Raw genomic sequence first — 20,299 nt, 5'->3', positions numbered from 1 at the left:
ACATATTTCCTCTCCATTAAAAGGCCTGGGAGCTTGCTTTGGCTTAGTTTTTTTCCCCAAACATTCGTTGTTAAGTTAATTGAGCATTTAAAAATAACAGTCTCTCACTTTCCAGAGACTCCACATAAATACTAATCTGTCTTCATCTAAAGGCCAGATTTTCTGCAAGGACAAATCAATACAGTTTCACTGATTGAGGATCTGGCCTTAGAAGTCTATCAAGTGCATTAAACCCAGCACAGTATGACATGTGCCTTGGCAGTAGGACAGTTCTCTGGATTAATTTTTGCGAGAAATTTGGCAATTAAAAAAAAAAATCTCTGTTTTGAAGTGTTGCCATTTCTTTAATTGGTGCTGAGCACTTCAGTTTCTCCTGTGGAGAACTCCACGGCCACGGCCGGGCTTTCGCCGTTGCTCTCCTCCAGCTTCAGCGCCGCGTTGTCCATGCCGGCAGGGCCGGGCTGCGGCGGGGCCGGGTGCTCCGCCGTGGGAGTGGGAGCGGCGCAGTACAAGGTGAAGCCCAGCATGATGACAACAAAGGACAGGATGTAGAGACCTGAAAACTGGCAAAGGAGAAAAAGAGATGCATTAAGTCTCGCCTGATGTAAGAACGTGCCAACGCTGCCTTGTTTCAAGAATGCGAAAGCTGCGCTTCCTTGTAAAAGTTATTTTAATGAGGATTATCCCCGTGAGCTGGACTCAGGTCTGAAAACCAGAATTCAACAGCTCTATGTACTTAAAGACTTGGGCCACCGGCTGATTTTCTCTTCACCTCGCTCTCAAGACTGCTGTACAGGGAGTTTCCTAATCTAAACAGGGAGAACAAATGGGTGTAAACAAAGTCATACTGAATGAAAGTTGTTTACTCACATGAATACTGAAACACTCTACCCCTAAGAGAATTTTGATCCAGCACATGCAAGTATTTCATGTTCTGGCAAGAGACGAATCTCTGTGCTATTGCAAGCCACCAGAGCAGCTAGCTCTCTGCATAGATCTCTAACCATCTGCAGGGTCAAAACCAGTTTGCACTCTACACCAAACAGGTCCTCGAGGGGACAGAGGCTGGGGCTCCTTTTACAAGACTGGCATGTGCAAGCTGGGAAGAGTGGTGAGAGCTAAAGAGTACAAACTGCAGAGGTACACCAGGCACTCTGTTGCTCACTTGCCTGTTAAAATTCCAGTGACTGCCAAGATTCATCCACCTTGACAGAAAGACAAATACTTACTTCATAACACCAGATTGAGTAATACCAAGTGTTGAAGTTATCCACAGACAGGAACAATTTTCAGCAGGTTTATTAAAATCCTCCATATTCCCTTTGTCAAACCACACTGATTAAATACTAGGAGGAAGGACTAGCATATCCTACACACCTCTGTCAATATCCTCTAATTTCCTTAGAGATGTTTGAAAAATACGTTCTAGTTTATCAGGATGAAATGAATGGTAGGACCTAGATAGTGGACTCTCCTCCAAAAAAGCCTAAGGCATCTAGAATTTGGGCACTGCAATTCCTAGCTGGCAGTCACTTGACTCGGAAACTCTTGGATGGCAGCACACAAAAGCAAAAGCAGACTGAAACACGGTGGCTTTGTGTTAAGTGCCCTCTGTCCTCACTTTGTTGGATGTTTGCCTGGAGGAGCTTGGACTCAAGCGCTTGCCCCACACAGGAGGAAGCATCAAGCTCTGAGCTATCCCAACAGAGGCAGCAGGATCACCCATGGTCATACTCCCACTGACTTGTTCCCAGCAAATGGGCAGAGTCTGGGGCTGTATCCCACCACCTGCACAGATTCTCCAGCCTAAGGCTCTGAGTGAGGGTGTGCCTGTGTGCAGGGACCTGTGCTGGGCAGTCATAGGAGCTGCAGGAACTGGAGCTGCTGGAACTGCAGATCCCTCACAGCACAGTGCCCACAAGGCTGGAAGTGTCTCTGATCCTGATGAGTCAATTCCTCCAGGAGTGGATACAGTCACCAGGGCAGGGTGCCAAAGCTGTTGCAGGGTAGCTGTGCCTCAAGGCCTGCATGTATTTTTACATTTATTGACACAGGTGAACATTACCCATGCTGCTCTATCAGACCTACACTTTTTTTTCCTTTAGAGGACAACCCAAGTGTTTTTCCTGGGTATTTTCTTTCTTCTTTTTTTTTTCTTTAATTTCAAATATTGCAACAACTTTATTGCTTCAGCCATACTTTGTGCAACTGATATCCTCATTCCCACTGCTGAGTCTGGAGAGTACTTTAAATGTTACTGGAGGACTGTATCTCCATCTAGTGTCTGCTTGTGCAGTGTACTCCCTTCTACAGTGATTTATACAACTAATGCATGAGAAGATCTTTCTCAGTATCTCTTGAGGGATTACAGGTATCTATATTAATTCATTAGGAAGAACAGCAAGGGTTCATTATGGAGTAAAAGGAAAGAAATATAAAAAAGATTTCAGAGCAAGCATGAAAAATTTATATTTCACTTGAAATAGACACGGCTAAGGCCAAAAAGTTAAGTGCATTAGCAAAACACTGTGCACAAATCAAAACTTTATCAATTCCTGGGCCTGGTCTCTGCTGCAGACACTGATTGTGGTTCTTCTGTTTGTTTGTTTCAGAGCAGGCTCAGGCTATGGCAATTCAGACTCTCCATGGCTCTCTCCACTCTACAGCCCATCCAGGCCTCCAGCAGCTTATTGTGAAATATCATCTGATAATGGGGAATACAGAGCAATTTCCTGTTTTTTTGCTTGTAGATTCCTGTATTCAGAGTCCTTTTTAATCCAGCAAACATGCTACTTGGTTCCTTTGCCCCAAGGTAAAAAAACTATATGGTTAACTTGGCAATAAGATTTTCTACTGCTAAGAGCCATGTCAAAATTAGGCTCTCTCAGTTCATGGTTATCTCAGATAACAGACAAGATAATAACTTATTTCAGATCCTCTGATTACTAAAGATGTGACATTATTATTGCTCCCCTTTTTGCTACTTCATTGTTTCTAATCCCAGATGCAAGTTCCTATTTCAATAAATATCTGAAGTTCTCTCAACACAATCTCAAAGTCTTCACCTGTCCATTTTTCCTTTTGGCACCAGATTCCCTCACTGTTAGAAATTATGAGATGGCCTGCTCCAAGAAAAACCTCTTCCCAAAATAAGCTAAAAATGCAAAAAATAAAAATTTAATATATCCCTTCCAAAGCTCTTCTTCCTCTTTCCTATAATGAATATAAATGTATAATCACTTCTTGAGTTAAGCTATCTGGGTGCCAAAATCCACATTTGGAAGGGACTCAGAAAGGATTTAATTGTTAGACCATAAGTATGGTTTGCTTCCTGCATTCATTTTTAATGGATGTTTTGTAGTTTGGAGCAAAGTCTGGAACCCAAGACAGGGAGGAAAACTGAGCTAAGAGACTCTTGAAAAGGAAAATCTAGCTGCTGTCAGACCCTACCATTACCAGACTCTGCAATGCCCTCATTTTCAGAAAAAAAATCTGACCTAAAAGCTTCTGGCTGAAGAGAAAGCAACCACATGGAATAATACAAATTAAGCTCCTAAGCAAAGTTCACAAGCTTCTCACTCTCACAAGCTCTTCCAGTCACTGAGTGGCTGACTCAATTACTCCAATTACTTTAATGAACTAGATTCTCACAAGTGATTCTGGATGGAAAGTGGAGGGTGGAATGAAATCCTTTCAGCACTGTCATGTCATTTAGCCTGATCAGAGATTGCCAAAAATATTTTAGACCACAATGGAAGTAACTGCCTTTTGGAGAGTGTACAGAATAATACATTTATCTGTATTTTTTCAGATCCTTTAGTCTCTCCTTAGCAGCAGCCCTGAGAGAGCTTGAGTCTCATCCCAAAATGTAGGTAATGAACAGATTAAACTTCTGAAAGAAAGCATTATTTTCTGAAAATCAAACCAGTCCTCTTTCAGACACCAAATGCCTTTCAGGACAGAGAGATTCAAACTCTCTCCTTCAACACTTGGAGTAATGAACCAGATCTAACAGACAATTCCACAAAGGGCTTTCGGTGGGAACTCTATTATTGTAACACCTCAGGAAATTATTTACTATCTCTTAACATTAACTTATTCCTTCAAGTGTGAACTGGCTTGAAAATGACTCTCTGGCTAATGGTGTGAGGCTCTGCCATTAACTGACACGACTCCTCCTGACTGGCACCTGCCAACAATGAATGACAGAAGCTGCGGAAATGTGCAGGGGCAAACTACTGTTCTGGGGCTTTTAAGAACATTACACTTTTTTCATCATTTTGGAGGAGAAACGTAACTGAAAGAATGTAAAAGTGGAGGAAATGAATGTACTCACCTGGTAAAAAAACAGGTAAAGCCCAAGGAAGAGACTGTAGAGATCTGAAGTCAGAATCGCCAGGTTGACCGAGGTCGCACTGGTAATTTTAATCACAACTGGCATGAAGCTGTACAGCCCAAACATGCACAGGGCAAAGGCTATGAACAGTAGTGCTGCAAAACAAGGTGACATGTTACTCCTCAGGCATAGAACTCTGATTTTATAGAGCACTGATATTCTTCAGATGCCTTAAAACTATGCATTTTTATCTCCTAAAAGGTATGGGACTGTACATGTAAGAGAAGCATGAAAGATTACCTTGTATTGCAAGAATTACTGTATCTATATAAGAAAGTATAGAAGATATATAGAGATAGATAGATAGATAGATAGATAGATAGATAGATAGATAGATAGACAGATAGATAAATATACAAGATGTATATATGTGTGTGTGTGTAGATGTATATATACAAGAAAGTTCATGTTCATTTCTACATAACGTAAGAGCTGACTGAAGAAATTTTGAGCCCCACTTCTTGATAATGTTTAGTTCTGTTCAGGTCAAAATGTGTCAATTTTCCCTGTACTTCATTTAGGAAGGACAAGAGAAGAATGTTCTTGTGATGTTTCAACAACAAACACGTCAGTAATTAAACAGGTTTCATTTTTTACTTATTTCAATTTACTTTGAAAAATTATTTCAAGTTATATGTAAAATGCAAAACCTGTTTTAATGTTCAATCCTACAGGCCCTCTCTCTTTGCTGAGCTGCAAAGTTTGAAGAAAATAAACTTGTGAAATACAGTTTTAATGCTGCCTGTTATTCAGAGAAAGAAAAGCCCCACCATTCAAAGTCTAAATGATTATAATTTTCCAGTGTTCTGTAACATGCACATTATTTTGTCATACACATACCAATTTTCCAGTTCCACTGAATTTTCATTAACTCCTTATGTTCAACAATGGCTCTAGAGTTAGAGAAAAGATATAATAAAAGGAAAAAAATCGTACTAAAATAGAGAATTTAATTACCAAATATATAAGAAAGTTTTCAACTACAAGACATTCATTTTTTTTTGTTTTAAATTTTACTGAATGACACTAGCTCAAACATCTAACAAGCATAAAAAAAGACATAAAAATTTAAGTGCCTGAAAGTCAAGAGCACTGTTATTTAATTCTTATGCCTTCTTCACAGGCGTTTTAATCCTTCAGCAATTCAGTTTTATTTGATATACCATTGAGGAAATTATTAACTATAATGATGAGAAATGAGGACTGTATAATTCATTAGACAGACTTAAGTGCATCTGGGCTGTTACTCAAATGTGGTTATTTGTAAGACTATACACGGCTTCATTTTAAACTTGAGTTTATTATGGAACATCTCTTGCTAACAATTATCTCCTAATCTTTTCCACAGAGAAAATTCTTTAAGAAATACAGTCCTATGAACAGTCCTCAGCAAACTGAGTGTCCTCACAGACACCAACAAAATAAAAAATACAGCTAAGTATCCTTAACTGCAGGAGTTTAGCTTTACAACTGCTGCAATAGGAGTAGTGCAAATAAAAAAGATATAAAACAGATGCTGATCAGCAACAAAAATAAATTCAAGTGGAAGGACTCCCATATAGGCCACATACAGATGCAAGAAAGAATTTAATAACATCATTTCAGGGTATACAAGCAATCATCTGTAGTATATTCTTAATTAGTTTTAAAATAAATATTAGATCCTTACAGCTGTAGACCGCTGAAAATAGTCCCAAACAAGCCCAACATTCCTAGAAACTCCACTCTGCTCAGATTTTTCACAATGTATTCCTCACCCACATTAGAAATGGCATACAAAGAAGCAGCAAGAAGCACTAAGACATCTCCAATCACCACGTCACTACCTGTACAGAAATATTAATCCACAATAAGGGTAATGCCGCAAATACTTTTTAACTTTCCTTAAAAAAGTAAGCAAATTTATCTTGAACATCTCTATCTTCCTAGCTCATTCCAGGGGAAGGGGGAAGGAAACCCTTCCTGTGTATGCAGAGGAGTGTCTGAGCACAGACTGCTGCCTGCTCACCTCATCCTGCACAGTGTGGAGTGAGCAAAACCCAGCATTTACATCTCATCCCAGCCAAGACCCTGCTGTATCATCTGGTCCAATCCTACTTCTGCTGACCTCAGGCCCTGCAGGGAATTGAGCAATCCCAGTAAGAGATGCTCACTGCATTTTGAGAATATTGCCCCCACTTTTGCAGTAAGGCTGATTCAAAGCTTGCTAAAATCAGCCTATTGATTTTGGAGGGACCTGGACTCAGCTTCAGATTTAGGACATGCCCTAAGTGGGCACTGCAGATGGGTGGTACTGTGTGTCCTGCTGCAACGTATTTATACTGCAAACAGGACTCCCTGTGCTACCATCACTCATCATTAAATGTCTCTGTGCATCAGCTAAATAGCAAGAAGATCACTGCTGTTCAAATCCTTCGACTGGTTTAAAATTTCCTTCCCTAAGCAATCCCTAAGAAAACATGTCTAAAATATGAGGGTAAGCAGCAGTAAGGATCCCCAAGTCAGCAAATAAAGCACAACTTTTTAATGTCACAGGGGAATATTCTTCTCCATCCAAGATACTTGTACCACAGAGCAGTAAAGCTGAACTTCCGTTTGTCCTACGTTTTACCTACAGTAAGGCCTTAAAACAACAGCACACATTCTTATCTCTACGCTGCCTGATGAAGGCAATGCCCTGAAATTTACCTTCTCTCTTAGCCTCTGGCTCTGAAAATTCAAAATTCTTATTCAAAATAAGATCGTTATGATAGGGGTTGATTTAGGCATCTGTTATAGAGAAGACAAGACCTGCCCTTATCTGCACCCTGCTGGCTCCTGGCCTCAGAGCCCAGCCTCCCTCACAGAGGTCCCAGGAATCCTGGCATCCTACCCCACCTCCTGCTGCACTCCTGTAGGAAGCCCCCGCTTTCTAGGCTGTGACCCTGGGGACACATGGACCATTTCTGTGGGGTCTGCCAAACAGAACTCTGAGAAGTCAGCTGCTGTGAGCAACTTTTTATGTGTTACTTGTACCCAGAGAAAATTGCAAATCAGAGAATTTGCAGAGAATCAGCAAATCTGGCTGCCAACAGGTTGATACTGTATAAACAAGACAGGGTTTGCAGGCAGAGGCCACTTCTTCTATTAAACCATCTCACATGACAGTCAAAATGAACAAGCTTTCAGGAATGAGACTTTTCATCACATTGTCTAATGAACAGCAGCAAAATTTAAACTTAACACAAGTGAGTTTTTTTTAAGGTGGTAGAAATTTCCAAACATACAAGAAAAGAAATTCCACAGCTCCCCATAAAATCAACATCTCCTCTTCCTGGACAAGAAATAAAAATAGCAACATGCTCTCTTTGAAAACAGAACTGTATCTGCTACTATTTCTGCTTTACAAGTTCCTGTCCACAGCAGGAACCATCTCTTTGCTCTTCCCCCCCCCCCAATAAAGGACTCCTTACCTTCACCTTCCGCCCTCCCTGCCAAAATGTCTGCACCCACCATTGTTCCCACACCCAGCAAACAGATGGCAACAGCAACAAAATGTATCAACTTGTATCTTGCTCGGAGAAGGTACCAGGACAAAGTCATCAGCACGGGAATCCCAAAACAGTCCAGGAGCTGTGTGTACAGAAAAATTGTTTGAGTTAGAAACCCACTCCAAATCTGGACGGCAACATCCTGAAAGCAAATGCACAGGATCTTACTTCCAATCATCAGATGTTAAGGAAACCTGCAAAGCAGCCCCAGGAGAAGAGAGGGATGAGACCCACATTTCACTATTAAAAGCATTTTGCAAGTGAAAGAGGAGCTGGAACAAGGGTCCACTTTCTCTTGGAAGGAAAGCACTGATTTAGAAACTCTTCTAATGATGGATCTAATCAATCTTTGCAGCTTCACAAATGAATGCTAGGATGCTGCTCTGGAACAGCATTGCTCCCCAGGGCTCCATGTACAAAGCAAAAATACGGAACTATTGATGAGTACAAGTAATCTAATTTTACATTGACATGACTGTGACAAGGACCTGACCCTGCAGCTTTGGGTTTGATGCTCTGACTTATCTTTCCTTTCTTTCTTTTTTCTGTTAAAGTTTCCATGTATCTTTGCTTCGCTGTTAGACCCACCCGATAGAATCACAGAACCGCTTGGATTGGAAGAGATCCTAAAGTCCATCTAGTTCCAACCCTCCACTCAACCACTCCAACCTGGCCTTGGACACTTCCAAGGATCTTCTACATATTCCCCTTTAGGAAGCAGCAAGAGTTAGCTGTGTACTTAGTACAGAAGAACATATGCTGCAGCATAAGATGGGCATATTGTTCTAAAATAATCAAATACCATCAAGACCACTCTGCTAATCATAATTGGTTTAAAATTTAGTTCAACAAAACAGATTTTGTTTCTGAATTTGTGAAAGAAAGAAAAGGTGTAATTCCTGACCTGCCTCAGTAGAGTGCCACAGAACTACAAAAGGGAACAGCCTACAGCAGAACACACAATCAACTTCCCAAAGATTCCTGAGAAATTACTCTCAAATGTCAGCCCTTAAAACTTGGCCTCTTGAAGGCCCAATAAAACATGTCCAGATCAGTAGGACTGGGGTATAATCCCTGCAATCATGAAAAGAGCCCTTAGTTCTTAATGTTTATTTTCAGACTCTGCCTGCCTCAGTGCACCACTGCAGTCAACTTCAGTGCTGTGCCACTTCCCCAAGGACTTCAACCAAACTTGTTAAACATAAGTCTGGTTCTTGATTAGTTTTAAAATAAATATTAGTTCATAACTATACATATATATACAATATAGGTCATAACTATACATAGTAAAGTCTTAGAAGCATAGTGCTAAGAGCAGCTATTAAAGATTGAATCCTAACAGCGCCTCTAATCCTTCCACCTATTTGTCTGTGCTCCTTGGATTGCCTACAGCTTGTCCAGTTTTTAAAGTCTATGAAGTGTAAAAGTGCTTCTTCAGGCTGTATTATGAGACATTACAACTACCTGAGTCCCACTATGAGATACCAAGTATATCAATACAACTCTACACCACGGAAAATATCACACTGTGACCTTCTATCTTGTCACAGATCTTGTTCTCTATCTTACCTTTACTCTAGACTTGAGAAAACCTCTAACATTTCCTTCAAATTTGACTGTTTTGACTAGTATCAAACAACAAGAAATACTACAAGCATTAGAAAGCAAAATTTTTAGCCTTCTGGTGGTAGATACATATCTCTTCTACTAAGAAGTAAGTTTTCACTTGCCATTAACTGAGATGTTAGCATGTAGCCTTCCAACCTCCAAGCAGTTTTTCCATCCAAACAGAAAGAGTAGAAACCCTTTGAAAAACATCTTAATTAGGATGTAAGGGAGTAATACATAATGAGCCAGAAGCTCTTCCAGGAATGCCAGATGTGGAATTGCTGCATCCAGACCAAGAACACCCTGGAGAACCACAGCACCATGGTTAGAGGACTTGTAGCCAGGGCACAGAGGCACCAAATGATGAAAAACACACTCTGGTAATCTGTTCCAGGAGACAATTACCCTCAATTACAGACAGATGAAATCAGATTTCCAACTACTGGATCTTACCTTCCCTTCATCTAGTAAATTACAGAGCTCTTCTGTACAGGATCAACATCAAAGAGGTGCAAAGCAGATATAGTATCACGATGAATTGTGTCAATGGAACCAATTAAAAAATGAAGTTTATTTATTGAGGTTTTACAACATTTACAGCAGTACTATGGTACTGGCTACTATTTCTAGTAGAGCCTCTTCAAACTCTCATCTTATTCAATTCTAGTATTTTTAACAAGGGAGGGGGGGAAACCAGATAACCTGGTGATTTGATTTACAAATGTTTTGACTCAAGCCATGCTTTGGCCCCAATGCTTATAGGAGGTTTTAAAAGTAGGGTAAATTATTAAAAGATGTTTTAATACAATGGTTAATAAATTATCACAGACAGTTGGAGGTCATTGGTTTGCTTATAATTGCCAGCTTCAGACAGCTTTGTAAGCAAGAATGCTCAACTGCTCATCCTGCTCATTCCCCACAAGGCTCCCTAAGGGCAGCCTCCAGCTGAGCCCCAGGGGCTCATCCTGTATTTTCTCTTATTGAGGCTAGCACTCTTCCATCAGCTGACAATCTGTCAATAGTTGCCTGAAAAACATTTCTATCTAAATCATCTACAGAGCAAATGTTAAATGTGCCCAATAACATGTTAAAAATATCAAACCACAGCTATACTCCTTGTTTTTTGATATAAATCACATAATTGTTATCACAGAATATCCTGAGTTGGAAGGGACCTATCAGAATCTTTAAGTCCAACTCCTGGCCATGTACAGGACACTGCAAGAGTCCCACCATGTGCCTGTTGTCCAAAGGCTTCTTGAACTCTGTCAGGCTTGGCGCTGCGACCACTTCCCTGAGGAGCCTGCTCCAGTGCCCAGCCACCCTCTGGGTGAAGAACCTTTTCCTGATAGCCAACGTGAACCTCTCCCAACTCAGCTTCATGCTGTAACAGGTGGTCAAACTGCAGCACAGTCAAGTCCTGACACAGGAAAAAAGGATACTGGCAGCAAGGAGTATCCTGGCACTGCCTCAGCCACAGCCAAACAGTTCAGCTCTGGACCAAAGTCTTTGTCTGTATTTACCAAGAAATGAGAGCTGTCATCCCCCTGTTATCACCCTAAAAATCTCCAAACCCCTCCTGTAAAATGCTGGTATTTGATAACTAAAGGGAAACCAGTTCTGCTTGCGTGTGCATGTGAGAGAAAATACACGGAAGTTCCTTGCTGAGCTGAAAAAAACTTATCTTTGAAGCTATGTTTCATAGTGGTGAGCTGAAGCTCCAGCCAGACAGCATTTTAACAATGATTACACTGCATTTGGGAAGGTGCCATAAACCCCTGTGCTGTTTTTATGTCCCTGGGAATCCACTCACAGCCAGGACTGCAGAGAGGCCATCAGGCTGGGTGCTCTGAATCACAGGTACTGATGTAGCTGCAAAATCACTTGCCAAAAACAAAAGGAAAATGCCTTGCACTCAAGCAAATCACAGGCTTCTGTGGTTTGGGTTTTTTTCACTATATCTCATTTCTGACAATGGAGAGAAACTGGCAACTTCAGAGAATGTGCAAGAAACCTCAGGGCAACAGGCAACTGCAAAAAATTGCAATTACTGAACTGATCAGTTGCAAGGTCACCAAAGGGGAAAAAGGCACAGAAAATGCTTGCTTGAGTTTTTTGGACAGGACAATCTATTATATACATTCTTTTTTAATTTCTATGAAAGAAATAATGGAAATAGCTTTACTATTTCTGAGAACTTGGATCAAAGTCCTGGCTTCTTCAGCTGTAAACTATAAGGTCAAATAGTGTCTAACTTACCAGCTTTACTTGATCTTGATGCTGAAACAAGTCACTCTTAAAACTTTGATTTCTTAGGCATTATTTGTAAGGAGATTAAAGACCTAATGAGTCATAACACATAAGTACGAAGTGGAAATGTGACAAAACAACCCAAGAGACACAACTGGTCTTCAGTAGTGCAATGCAAATTTACTGCAGTTCTCTAAAGGGAACCCAGATTGCAGGAGTTTATTGCTTTACAGGTATTCTCTTAAACATTAACCCCTATTACTTTGACTCTGTAAAACACTGACTCCTTTCCAACTAACAGCCAAGTCTTCACGTTACTATTTTTTTTTAAATATAGGTAAGTGGAGCCATGACCCCAGCCACAGATCCCCACCACTGGTAACAGCAGGCATGACCTGGCACAATATGGACACACTCCCTACCCCTCCACACTCACATAAGTGAGTTAACTTGGGCCTGACACAGCTCACTAACAGTACAGCCAAAGGCAGGGTTTACTCCCACTTTGCTCAGTGTTCTGAGTTAGTTTAAGAAAACTGCACCTGCAAGCTCAGGAGACTGCAGGAGGAAAGCACTGACTCTTCCAGCAGCTTTTGTCTGTGCAGTGTGACAAAGAAAGCCCAGCTGTAGCCCTTTTGTTTATAGAGATTTTTCAGAACACAGCATTTATCCTAATGTAGCAAAGCGGCATCAAGTACTGGTGTTGCAGAGGATGTCTACTATTACTTTATTTATGCTGACTTTCCTTCCACCTCTTCCAGAGAGGGCCCTGAACTGCCATATCCAAAAGCCACGAGGCTGGTACCCCCCTGCATGGGCAGCAACACCAGCTGACATTCAGTGTGTCCTCACAGCTGGGGTTGGTTCTCACAATGCCTCCCGCAGCTTCCAGGAGTAGGCAAAAGATCCACCTCACTGTCGTCAGCAAGAACCTAAACTGAGTGACTGCATCTGGTCATAAATCTTTATTTTGTGTCAGGAGAAAAAACTGAGTGGCTGTCAGCAAACTCTTAGAAGTGCTTTTATCAAAAGAATTAGGGTTCAACTCAAGAGCTGGCACGGCTCTACCAGCCAATCTTCTCTGCTTACTGGAAAGGTTATTCATGATACAGTATGCTCTGCCCTGTAGTGCAGAGAGAAAATAGATACTGGAAAGTTCTTTTCAAGCTTAAATAGCTTCCATGTCTGTCCTATGAATCTCATTTTAGAAACCAGTCCAAAACTGTAATAAAAGCAACAGTTCAAAAAGACAGATTGGTCCTTACCTGCACACTTGTGAGGGTTGTATATTGGTAGGCTTTTACAATCGTGTAATTGGCTTCAACATCAGCCAGTGCCACAATAATATACTTCCACCACCTCTGTTTCAAAATCTGCCAGAGACTGTCACTGCCTGTTTAGAAGAAAGCAGCAATCAATATGTGTTTCTTTCCAACCAAACGCTGCACGGGAATTTTGCTTTTTAGAAGCATAAATAATACCAAGATTGACTTTGCCTGCCCCTGCTTAAGATACAATAACAGGAAACACAACCTGGGAGGAGACAATGCAAATGGTGAAAAGCACAGAAATTCTTCCACATGAAGCCAAACACAGCAAGACTAGAGTTGTCTAAAGAGTAAATGAATAAGAATAGGAGGAATACTATATAGCCTCTGGTAACAAAGCATGTTAAAACAAAGCTTATTTTTCCTAATATAACATATGACTTCAAACCAAAGAGCACAAAACTCTAAATAGATATGACATTATATCAAATTAAACGCACATTTAACCCGTGAAATTAATTTCCATGTGTTGCTATAAATTAGGAACTTTAAAAACTAGTATGAGTATTGAGGTCTTTATTTTCAAATTCTGAAAGGAAAATATAGAAAACAAAAAAGATGAACGAGACTCTCCCATCCCGTATTTCACATACCAGTCTTAAATGCCAGCATTGTTGTATAAACCAGAAGCAGCAAACAATAGTTGATGAAACTTTGCAACATTGGAGTATTCACTTGGAATCTGTCTGCCAGGTACTGGCTTGTAACAGCAGTCCCACAGATACACAAGGAGAGCATCTGGCCCAGAATTACAGTTTTCCAAACATGCCTGTGAACATAAAAGACAAAACAGTAAGCTTAGAATTAAGCATTCAAGTTTCTAAAAAAATATTTTCTAGTTTTACAGGAAAATGACATTTTTGTAGACTGACACTTTTTTTTTCCCCTACTCCCTACAATGTTGTCCTGTTTCTGACAGGTAAGCAGGGTTTTGTGTACACAGAAGGTCTAGTCTGACCTCAGGACAGCCAAGTGAGAAGTGAGGCCAGCTCAAACCACCAGCCGTGGAGACTTGCAAGGATCTTCAAACAATTCACCTGGGCAGGCTCTACCCAATAGCAGATCCTAGTCTTATTAAGCAAGTTTTGAGTTAAATCCTTTGTCCTCCACTGAATTCCATCCTGACTGATCAACAAAGATCTAAAACAAGGAGATAAAGCACAACTACCTTCAGGCTCGTCTGAGACCTGAGTTTTAGTGAGCTGAGACCTTAAGATGAGCCAAAGACAAAAGTATTAATGGTAAAAACAAGTAAGAGCTCCGTTTGGAAGGCTCTTGAAAGATCATCTGGTCCAACCCTTCCTGGGAAAGGAAGCCTCGAGGAGACCATTCAGCACCCTGTCCAGCTGCATCTTGCAAACCTCCAGTGATGGGAACTCCACAACATCCCTGCAGAGGTTGTTCCAGTGATTGCTTGTTCTCACCATAAAATAAATCTTTCTTATAATAAGAATTATTGTAATTAATACTTATTGCAGATTGTTTCAGTTATATCATTTTCTGCTGAAACTGAGGATGGACTTAAGAATGCATTTTGGGTAAGATCATGTTTGCATTTATAGCTCTTCTTAAGTCCCACCCACAGCCAGCAGGGACAAAAAAGAAAAAAAGAAGCTCATGCTCTTTTAGTAGCAATTCTTCATCTAATATAAGACGAACTATTCCAGATGCTCCTAGACAAACAGGGGCATAGAACTCAATGTATTTTTTTTGGCTTGCTCTTTCTCCTGCCAGTGGAGCTATGCTAATTTGTACCACTCCAAGTCTCTGCACGTGCACAATATACAGCGACAGGAGCTCAGCCCTGTCCTGCCTATACAGGGCTGCTAAGTTCACATTTAATCTGTTTACTCTGAAGACTACTGATGAAAATTTAACTGTCTGCACAAAAGATAAATTTGTTTCCACTCAAATTAATCAAGCAAGGGAAGAAAGGACCTCATTAGGATTCTGCACCTACCCTGTGCCCACATCCCTCCACGCTGACTTCTGGCAGGACACCCATGTGCCAGGCACACCACCTGAGAGTAACATTGGCTGACTTCCCAAGATGAGTAACCCCAACACAGTAAGTACCAGCTCACCCTGCTGTGCTGTGCTGCACAATCCAGCTGCCAGGCAATTAGAAGGGTGTGTTTGACAGTGCTAAACCCCACCACAATCATGCAATCAATCCCTCCTTTTGGAAGGGAGGCATCTTCCTTGCACAGACTCCAATGCACCTGCATGAATCCTGCTTTCAATTCAGCCTGACACCAAGCTCTCCTGACTTTGAAAATGCTGCTGGGCACATTTTTCTCTCCAAGTCCATTCTAATAAGACAGCAAATCTCTACAAAGTCCAGCCACATTGTACTTCCAAGAGATTTGAATCCCATGCTTTGCTACAGCTTGCCTTGCCAATCCCAGGAATGGTGCACACTCACACTCTAAGTATTATATATCTTGTGACAATCTTGTATTGTCCAGTCTCATCTGAGTAACTCTTATTGGTGTGTGAAAAAAACATTCTCATTTCTAAACAGATTTCTAAAATACATATGGTGGGGGGTGGTGGGTGGTTTTCATTAAAAACAGCACAAGAAAAAAATTGAAGCGACCTCACTTCTGTTATATTTTAACTGATTTCTTTTTAATTTCTTTATATTATGGTCAATGGTCTATGCTATTTAGTGAACAACTCAAAAACATTCTGACTAATTATTCTGGCTGATGCAGAAATATCTTTTTATGGTAATGTAAGGAATTTAATCAGTTGCCATTAGAACAAATGTGATGTAGGTTAGCTAAAATTTCAAGCAGGCACAGATGAGGATTCCAGCTTGGCCTTTGCCAGCCCTGCAAACTCTGGCTCCTTTGCAGCAGGTAAAGTGACAGAAGATCCACTGAAATTCAAAGGAAGATACACTGTGGTGAACATACAAAACTCGTTTTCAGGCATTTAAAACAATACACATCTACTTTTTATAACTCAAATAAAGCTTCTTGCCACAAACTAGCAGAAAAATGTTTCTTCTTCACCATCAGCACTCAAGTAACACAGCAAGCCTTTAGCAGTTTATTGGACTAAACTCATCCTGCACTTGGACTAGCTGGGAGCAGTGTGGAGGTAGGGATCAGACATGAATAGAAGCATGACTGAGAAAAACTGCTGCAGTTTTACTGGAGCAAAGCCTGTGTGCTGCACAAAATGAACTGCACTTGTCAATATGCTACCAGGAGAGGTCAAAGCTGCCTTGGCTGGCAGAAGCCCTGATCTGGGCACAAACACCCACTGGGCGTTGCCAAAGAGAAGGGCAGAAGCACAAGCAATACCACTCCACAAGCCAATTTAAGGAGACTCGTTTAATACGGACTTCTGTGTGGTAGGGCCTTAAACATTTTTGTCTAGGGTCTGAGTGGCAAGGGGCAACTCTGCTCCCCCTGAGCTACAGCACCTTCTCTACAGCAAAGGCCTGGACTCCACATGCAGCACTCTGGCAAACTGGATAGCAATCATGTTACAGTGAGAGGATAAAATGGGGAAAACCTGCTGCCTCTCAAATTTGTTAACAATTGAGCCGCTCCAACCATCATTTACTGAGAACAAGACAGACCCATCTGCCCTCCTGCAGTGCAGTAACTCCAATAAACTGATCCTCAGCTTTTCTAATGACCAAATTTCCCCAGTTCAAAGTACCTAAGGAACTATCTCCTTGCATTTCTGCATTTGGGAACAGAGACAGGTCCAGAACCTCCAGAACTGTTTGCTTTGTGGTTACTGCCCTAGCAATCATTGCTATTTAGTTAATATATGTCTTGGCAGTACTACGGTATTTACTTCTACTGTAACAAAGGTGTCTGACAAAGCAAGCAGGCTTCATCACACCTCATGCCCTACTCTATTTTTGTCTATTTTAATTCAAGGAATTTTTTTTCTTGCCTGAACAGATTCAAAATGTTAACATCAAAAAACACACAGAAAGACTTAGTCTTCAGTGGAAAACTGCCCTCAAAAAAAGGCTTCTGTGAATCCCAAAATGCTCCATACCTGGCAGCTTTCTCAGCTGTGTGTAAGGTAACAGCCTCTTGCCCTGACTGCTCCCCAATGCCAGGTGGAAGCCTCAGCAGGAAGCAGCAATGGTTTCCCCTCATACCATTTGCCAAAGCATGAAAAATAATTTCTTCAAATTGAGATGACATCACCGTGTTCCTGGCATGATGCACTAGGCTCATAGCCTATCTTAAAAAATATGTTTGATCCTCTGTAAAACTTGAGAGCAAACTTTAAATTCTACTGTTTGCATTTTGCATGACAATTTCTTCTGAGAAAAATGCTTTGAAGACACAAGTTTCCATTCATTTTGTTACTGATATGAGTATCGATGACAGTGACTTTCTTATAAATAATTGATCAGATTTTGAAATATATTAATTATTAACTTTTCCATGCCAGAACTTAATCCTCTCAGCTTTTTTTTTTTTTTTAATGCATTGGAAAAGACTAATTCACTTTGGAGTCTCAGATGATGCAAGGTAAGTGATCTGAAAAGGCCTTTGTTTCACAGTTGGGTGGAGTGGGTTATTGTTGGCCTTTAATACTTGGTAGCAAGCTACTAAGATTAGTCCTCCCCTCCCTTCAGCCATCCTATCTTAGCTAGCTGTATCTATGGCTTTGAGCAAAACTAAAGTCATTTTGGGACTTTTCAGAGCATGAAAGTTTGCCACAAATTGGTCTAAAGTGAACACTGAACAATGTGCAGCTCTCAATATCATGAGAAACTCAGGCTGGCTTTCCTTGGCTCCACGTGAAATGAAGAATAAAAAATGTACCAAGATATTAAAATACAATCTATATAGAAGGAAGTTAATTTAGTAAGACTATAGTTAACAGTTTTGCTGGCAATTAGTTTACTAAATCTTGTAATTTTAATGTAAATTTAATTTTTCATTTATAATAAATACAGCTAATCCAATATTAATTTTATTTATGTCACCAATCTAACACTGACATGGCAAATCCTGGCAATACTGTTCACGTACAGAGTGTATTTGCACTTAGCTTTAACTGCCTGAACCCTTCCTAAACTGGGGAGGAAGTGACCTTTTAATTTCAATTATCTCACTCTTTCATGCCAGTGGTTAAGGGAAAATGCAGGTTCAGACCGAACCATATTGCAACATAATTAGTAATTAACTAAGAACAACAGAATATATTTTTAAGAACTAACATCATCAGAAGTTAATTTTTGCACGTTCTCCTTTGAAACTGATGTCAATTTAATTTGCAAAAGGTAAAAAACAGAAAAGAACCAGAAATATATTTTCTAATGGTTCTACTCAAAAAAAAAAAACCCAAAAAAAGGCAGAAAAAAACCCCCACAACATAACCCAGACCCAGCCTAGTTTATTACATACAACTATTAAACCTTCCTACGACTCAGAAAGGCCTCAAACAAAACTGAAGTGGCTGAGACTGCTGTCACCTGGAGGGAAAAAAAATAAGAAAAAGTATCAATTCAGTATCTCAGACAACACTAAAAATTCAGTGAAAGCTATTGATTTTCTTTCAAATACCTTCCATAGATTCACTTAGTGTAGCCTTTGGCAAAACTAATGGCATGGGTGAGGTTACTGAACAACTCACAAATTTCTGTCTTGCCTTTTGGGTCTTTCCTCACAGGCATGAGGAGTGAAAAGAGAAAAACTTCTAACCAACAGAGAAGATGAGACTTCGTCCACTGGAATAAGGCTCTTCTTGGCCAGCACACACCATCACATAAGTCCAGCAGCCAGACTACACTTTATGAGCACGAGGCTGGCAGGAAAGCCAGCACATCCTTGGCTGACAAATCCTATGCACTAACTATTAGTGGCCAAACTTATAGCTCAAAAAAAGCCTTTTAAACAAGGACTGTTTTCCCCCCCTAGAGGGAAAGTGAAGCCGTAAATGGATGGCCTGTAAGTCTGAGGATGCAGTCCCACTCTCATAGAAGGTAGTGCTTCTGAAGTATCAGCTTGTCTGCACAGCTTGGCAGATATTTTTCCACAAGTCTTCCATGCTTAACCAGTGCTCATATTTCAAGAGATACACCTGAACGAGTCTCTATCTAAGCTGATTCACGGAAGGAGGAAGTGGGGATATTGGTCTTTCTGTACTCCACACTTCGTTTCAGTTAATTTTGCTCTGTTACCTTCGCACTCCCCCATGACCTGTCCTTCATAATGATCGAGAACTACAAAACAGATAAAGTGCAGGGAAAAACCGGAAAACAGGAGAAAAAAAAAAAAAAAAGACAAATGCATCTGTTTATGTGTGAGAGTACAGTCCTACTTCAACAGAGTCAAAACGTCACTCGCTAATTCCACGCTCGGCCGAAGCGACCCCGAGCGCTCTCGCCCAGCAGCATCTGCAGGCTGCATTCGGCGGCGCTCCCGGAGCAGTCCCGGCATCAGAGCGTCCGCTCCCGGGGCAGCGGCCAGAGCTCCCCCGGGCTGCCCTATGCCGGGCTGGCCGAAGGCTCCGAGCTCTGCTCAGCCCAGCGCACCCCCGGCCGTAACCGCGGGCCCGCACCGCGGCGGCCGCTCCGGCCCAGACTGCCCGCGGCTGCTCCGGCGGCGCAGAGCGGCCTCCGCATCCCGACCGCGCTGCCCGCCGAAGCGCCGAGAGCAGCACGGACGCTTCCCCTCTCCCCCCGTCCTTCCCCCGCTCCGGCGGGCGGCCCGGAAGCCGGCGGGCGGGGAGGCCGGCGCCGCGCGGTTCCACGTGGAGGCCGGGGACTCACCAGGTGCAGAGCCTGGCTCCGATAAACGCCAGCAGCCGGCGCGGAGAGGAGGCGGCGGCCCCGGGCGGTGGTTCGGCCCCAGCAGCATCAGCAGCAGCAGCAGCGGGCGGAGGTGTCCCGACAGTAGCGGGCGGAGGTGTCCCGACAGCAGCGGGCGGAGGTGCCTCGACAGCAGCGGCCGCCTCCTCCATGGCGCCGCTGCCCCGGCCCCGCGCCCGCCGCCAGCGGGCAGGGAGCGATGGAGGGCGGGCGTTGCGAAGGCGGCACCCGGCGGAAGGAAGGGATGAGCAGCAGCACCGGGACAGCGGCACTCTGCTCCCCGGAGAGCGGCCGAGCTCGGCTTTGTGCCCGCCGAGGTGCCGCCCCCGGGAGGGTCACGGCTCGTGCTGGGGCGGGGGGTCGGAGCTCTGCTGATGTTGCTTCT

At 42.1% G+C, this 20,299-nt stretch overlaps 1 protein-coding gene across 1 annotated transcript; it reads right to left on the bottom strand.

Moving 5' to 3' along the window:
- Positions 1–344: 344 nt before the first annotated feature.
- SLC35F2 (solute carrier family 35 member F2) lies at positions 345–13,850 on the bottom strand (the record flags this gene model as incomplete). Its single annotated transcript, XM_084226500.1, has 7 exons — positions 345–563; positions 4,337–4,491; positions 5,237–5,289; positions 6,066–6,222; positions 7,849–8,008; positions 13,050–13,173; positions 13,702–13,850. 7 exons carry the CDS (start codon positions 13,848–13,850, stop codon positions 345–347), a joined length of 1,017 nt encoding a protein of 338 aa, XP_084082626.1.
- Positions 13,851–20,299: the final 6,449 nt, after the last annotated feature.

This window comes from Fringilla coelebs (assembly GCF_963513975.1).
Source record: "Fringilla coelebs genome assembly, chromosome: 2".
NCBI lineage: Eukaryota > Metazoa > Chordata > Aves > Passeriformes > Fringillidae > Fringilla > Fringilla coelebs.
This window is presented reverse-complemented; position numbering and strand designations above follow the sequence as displayed.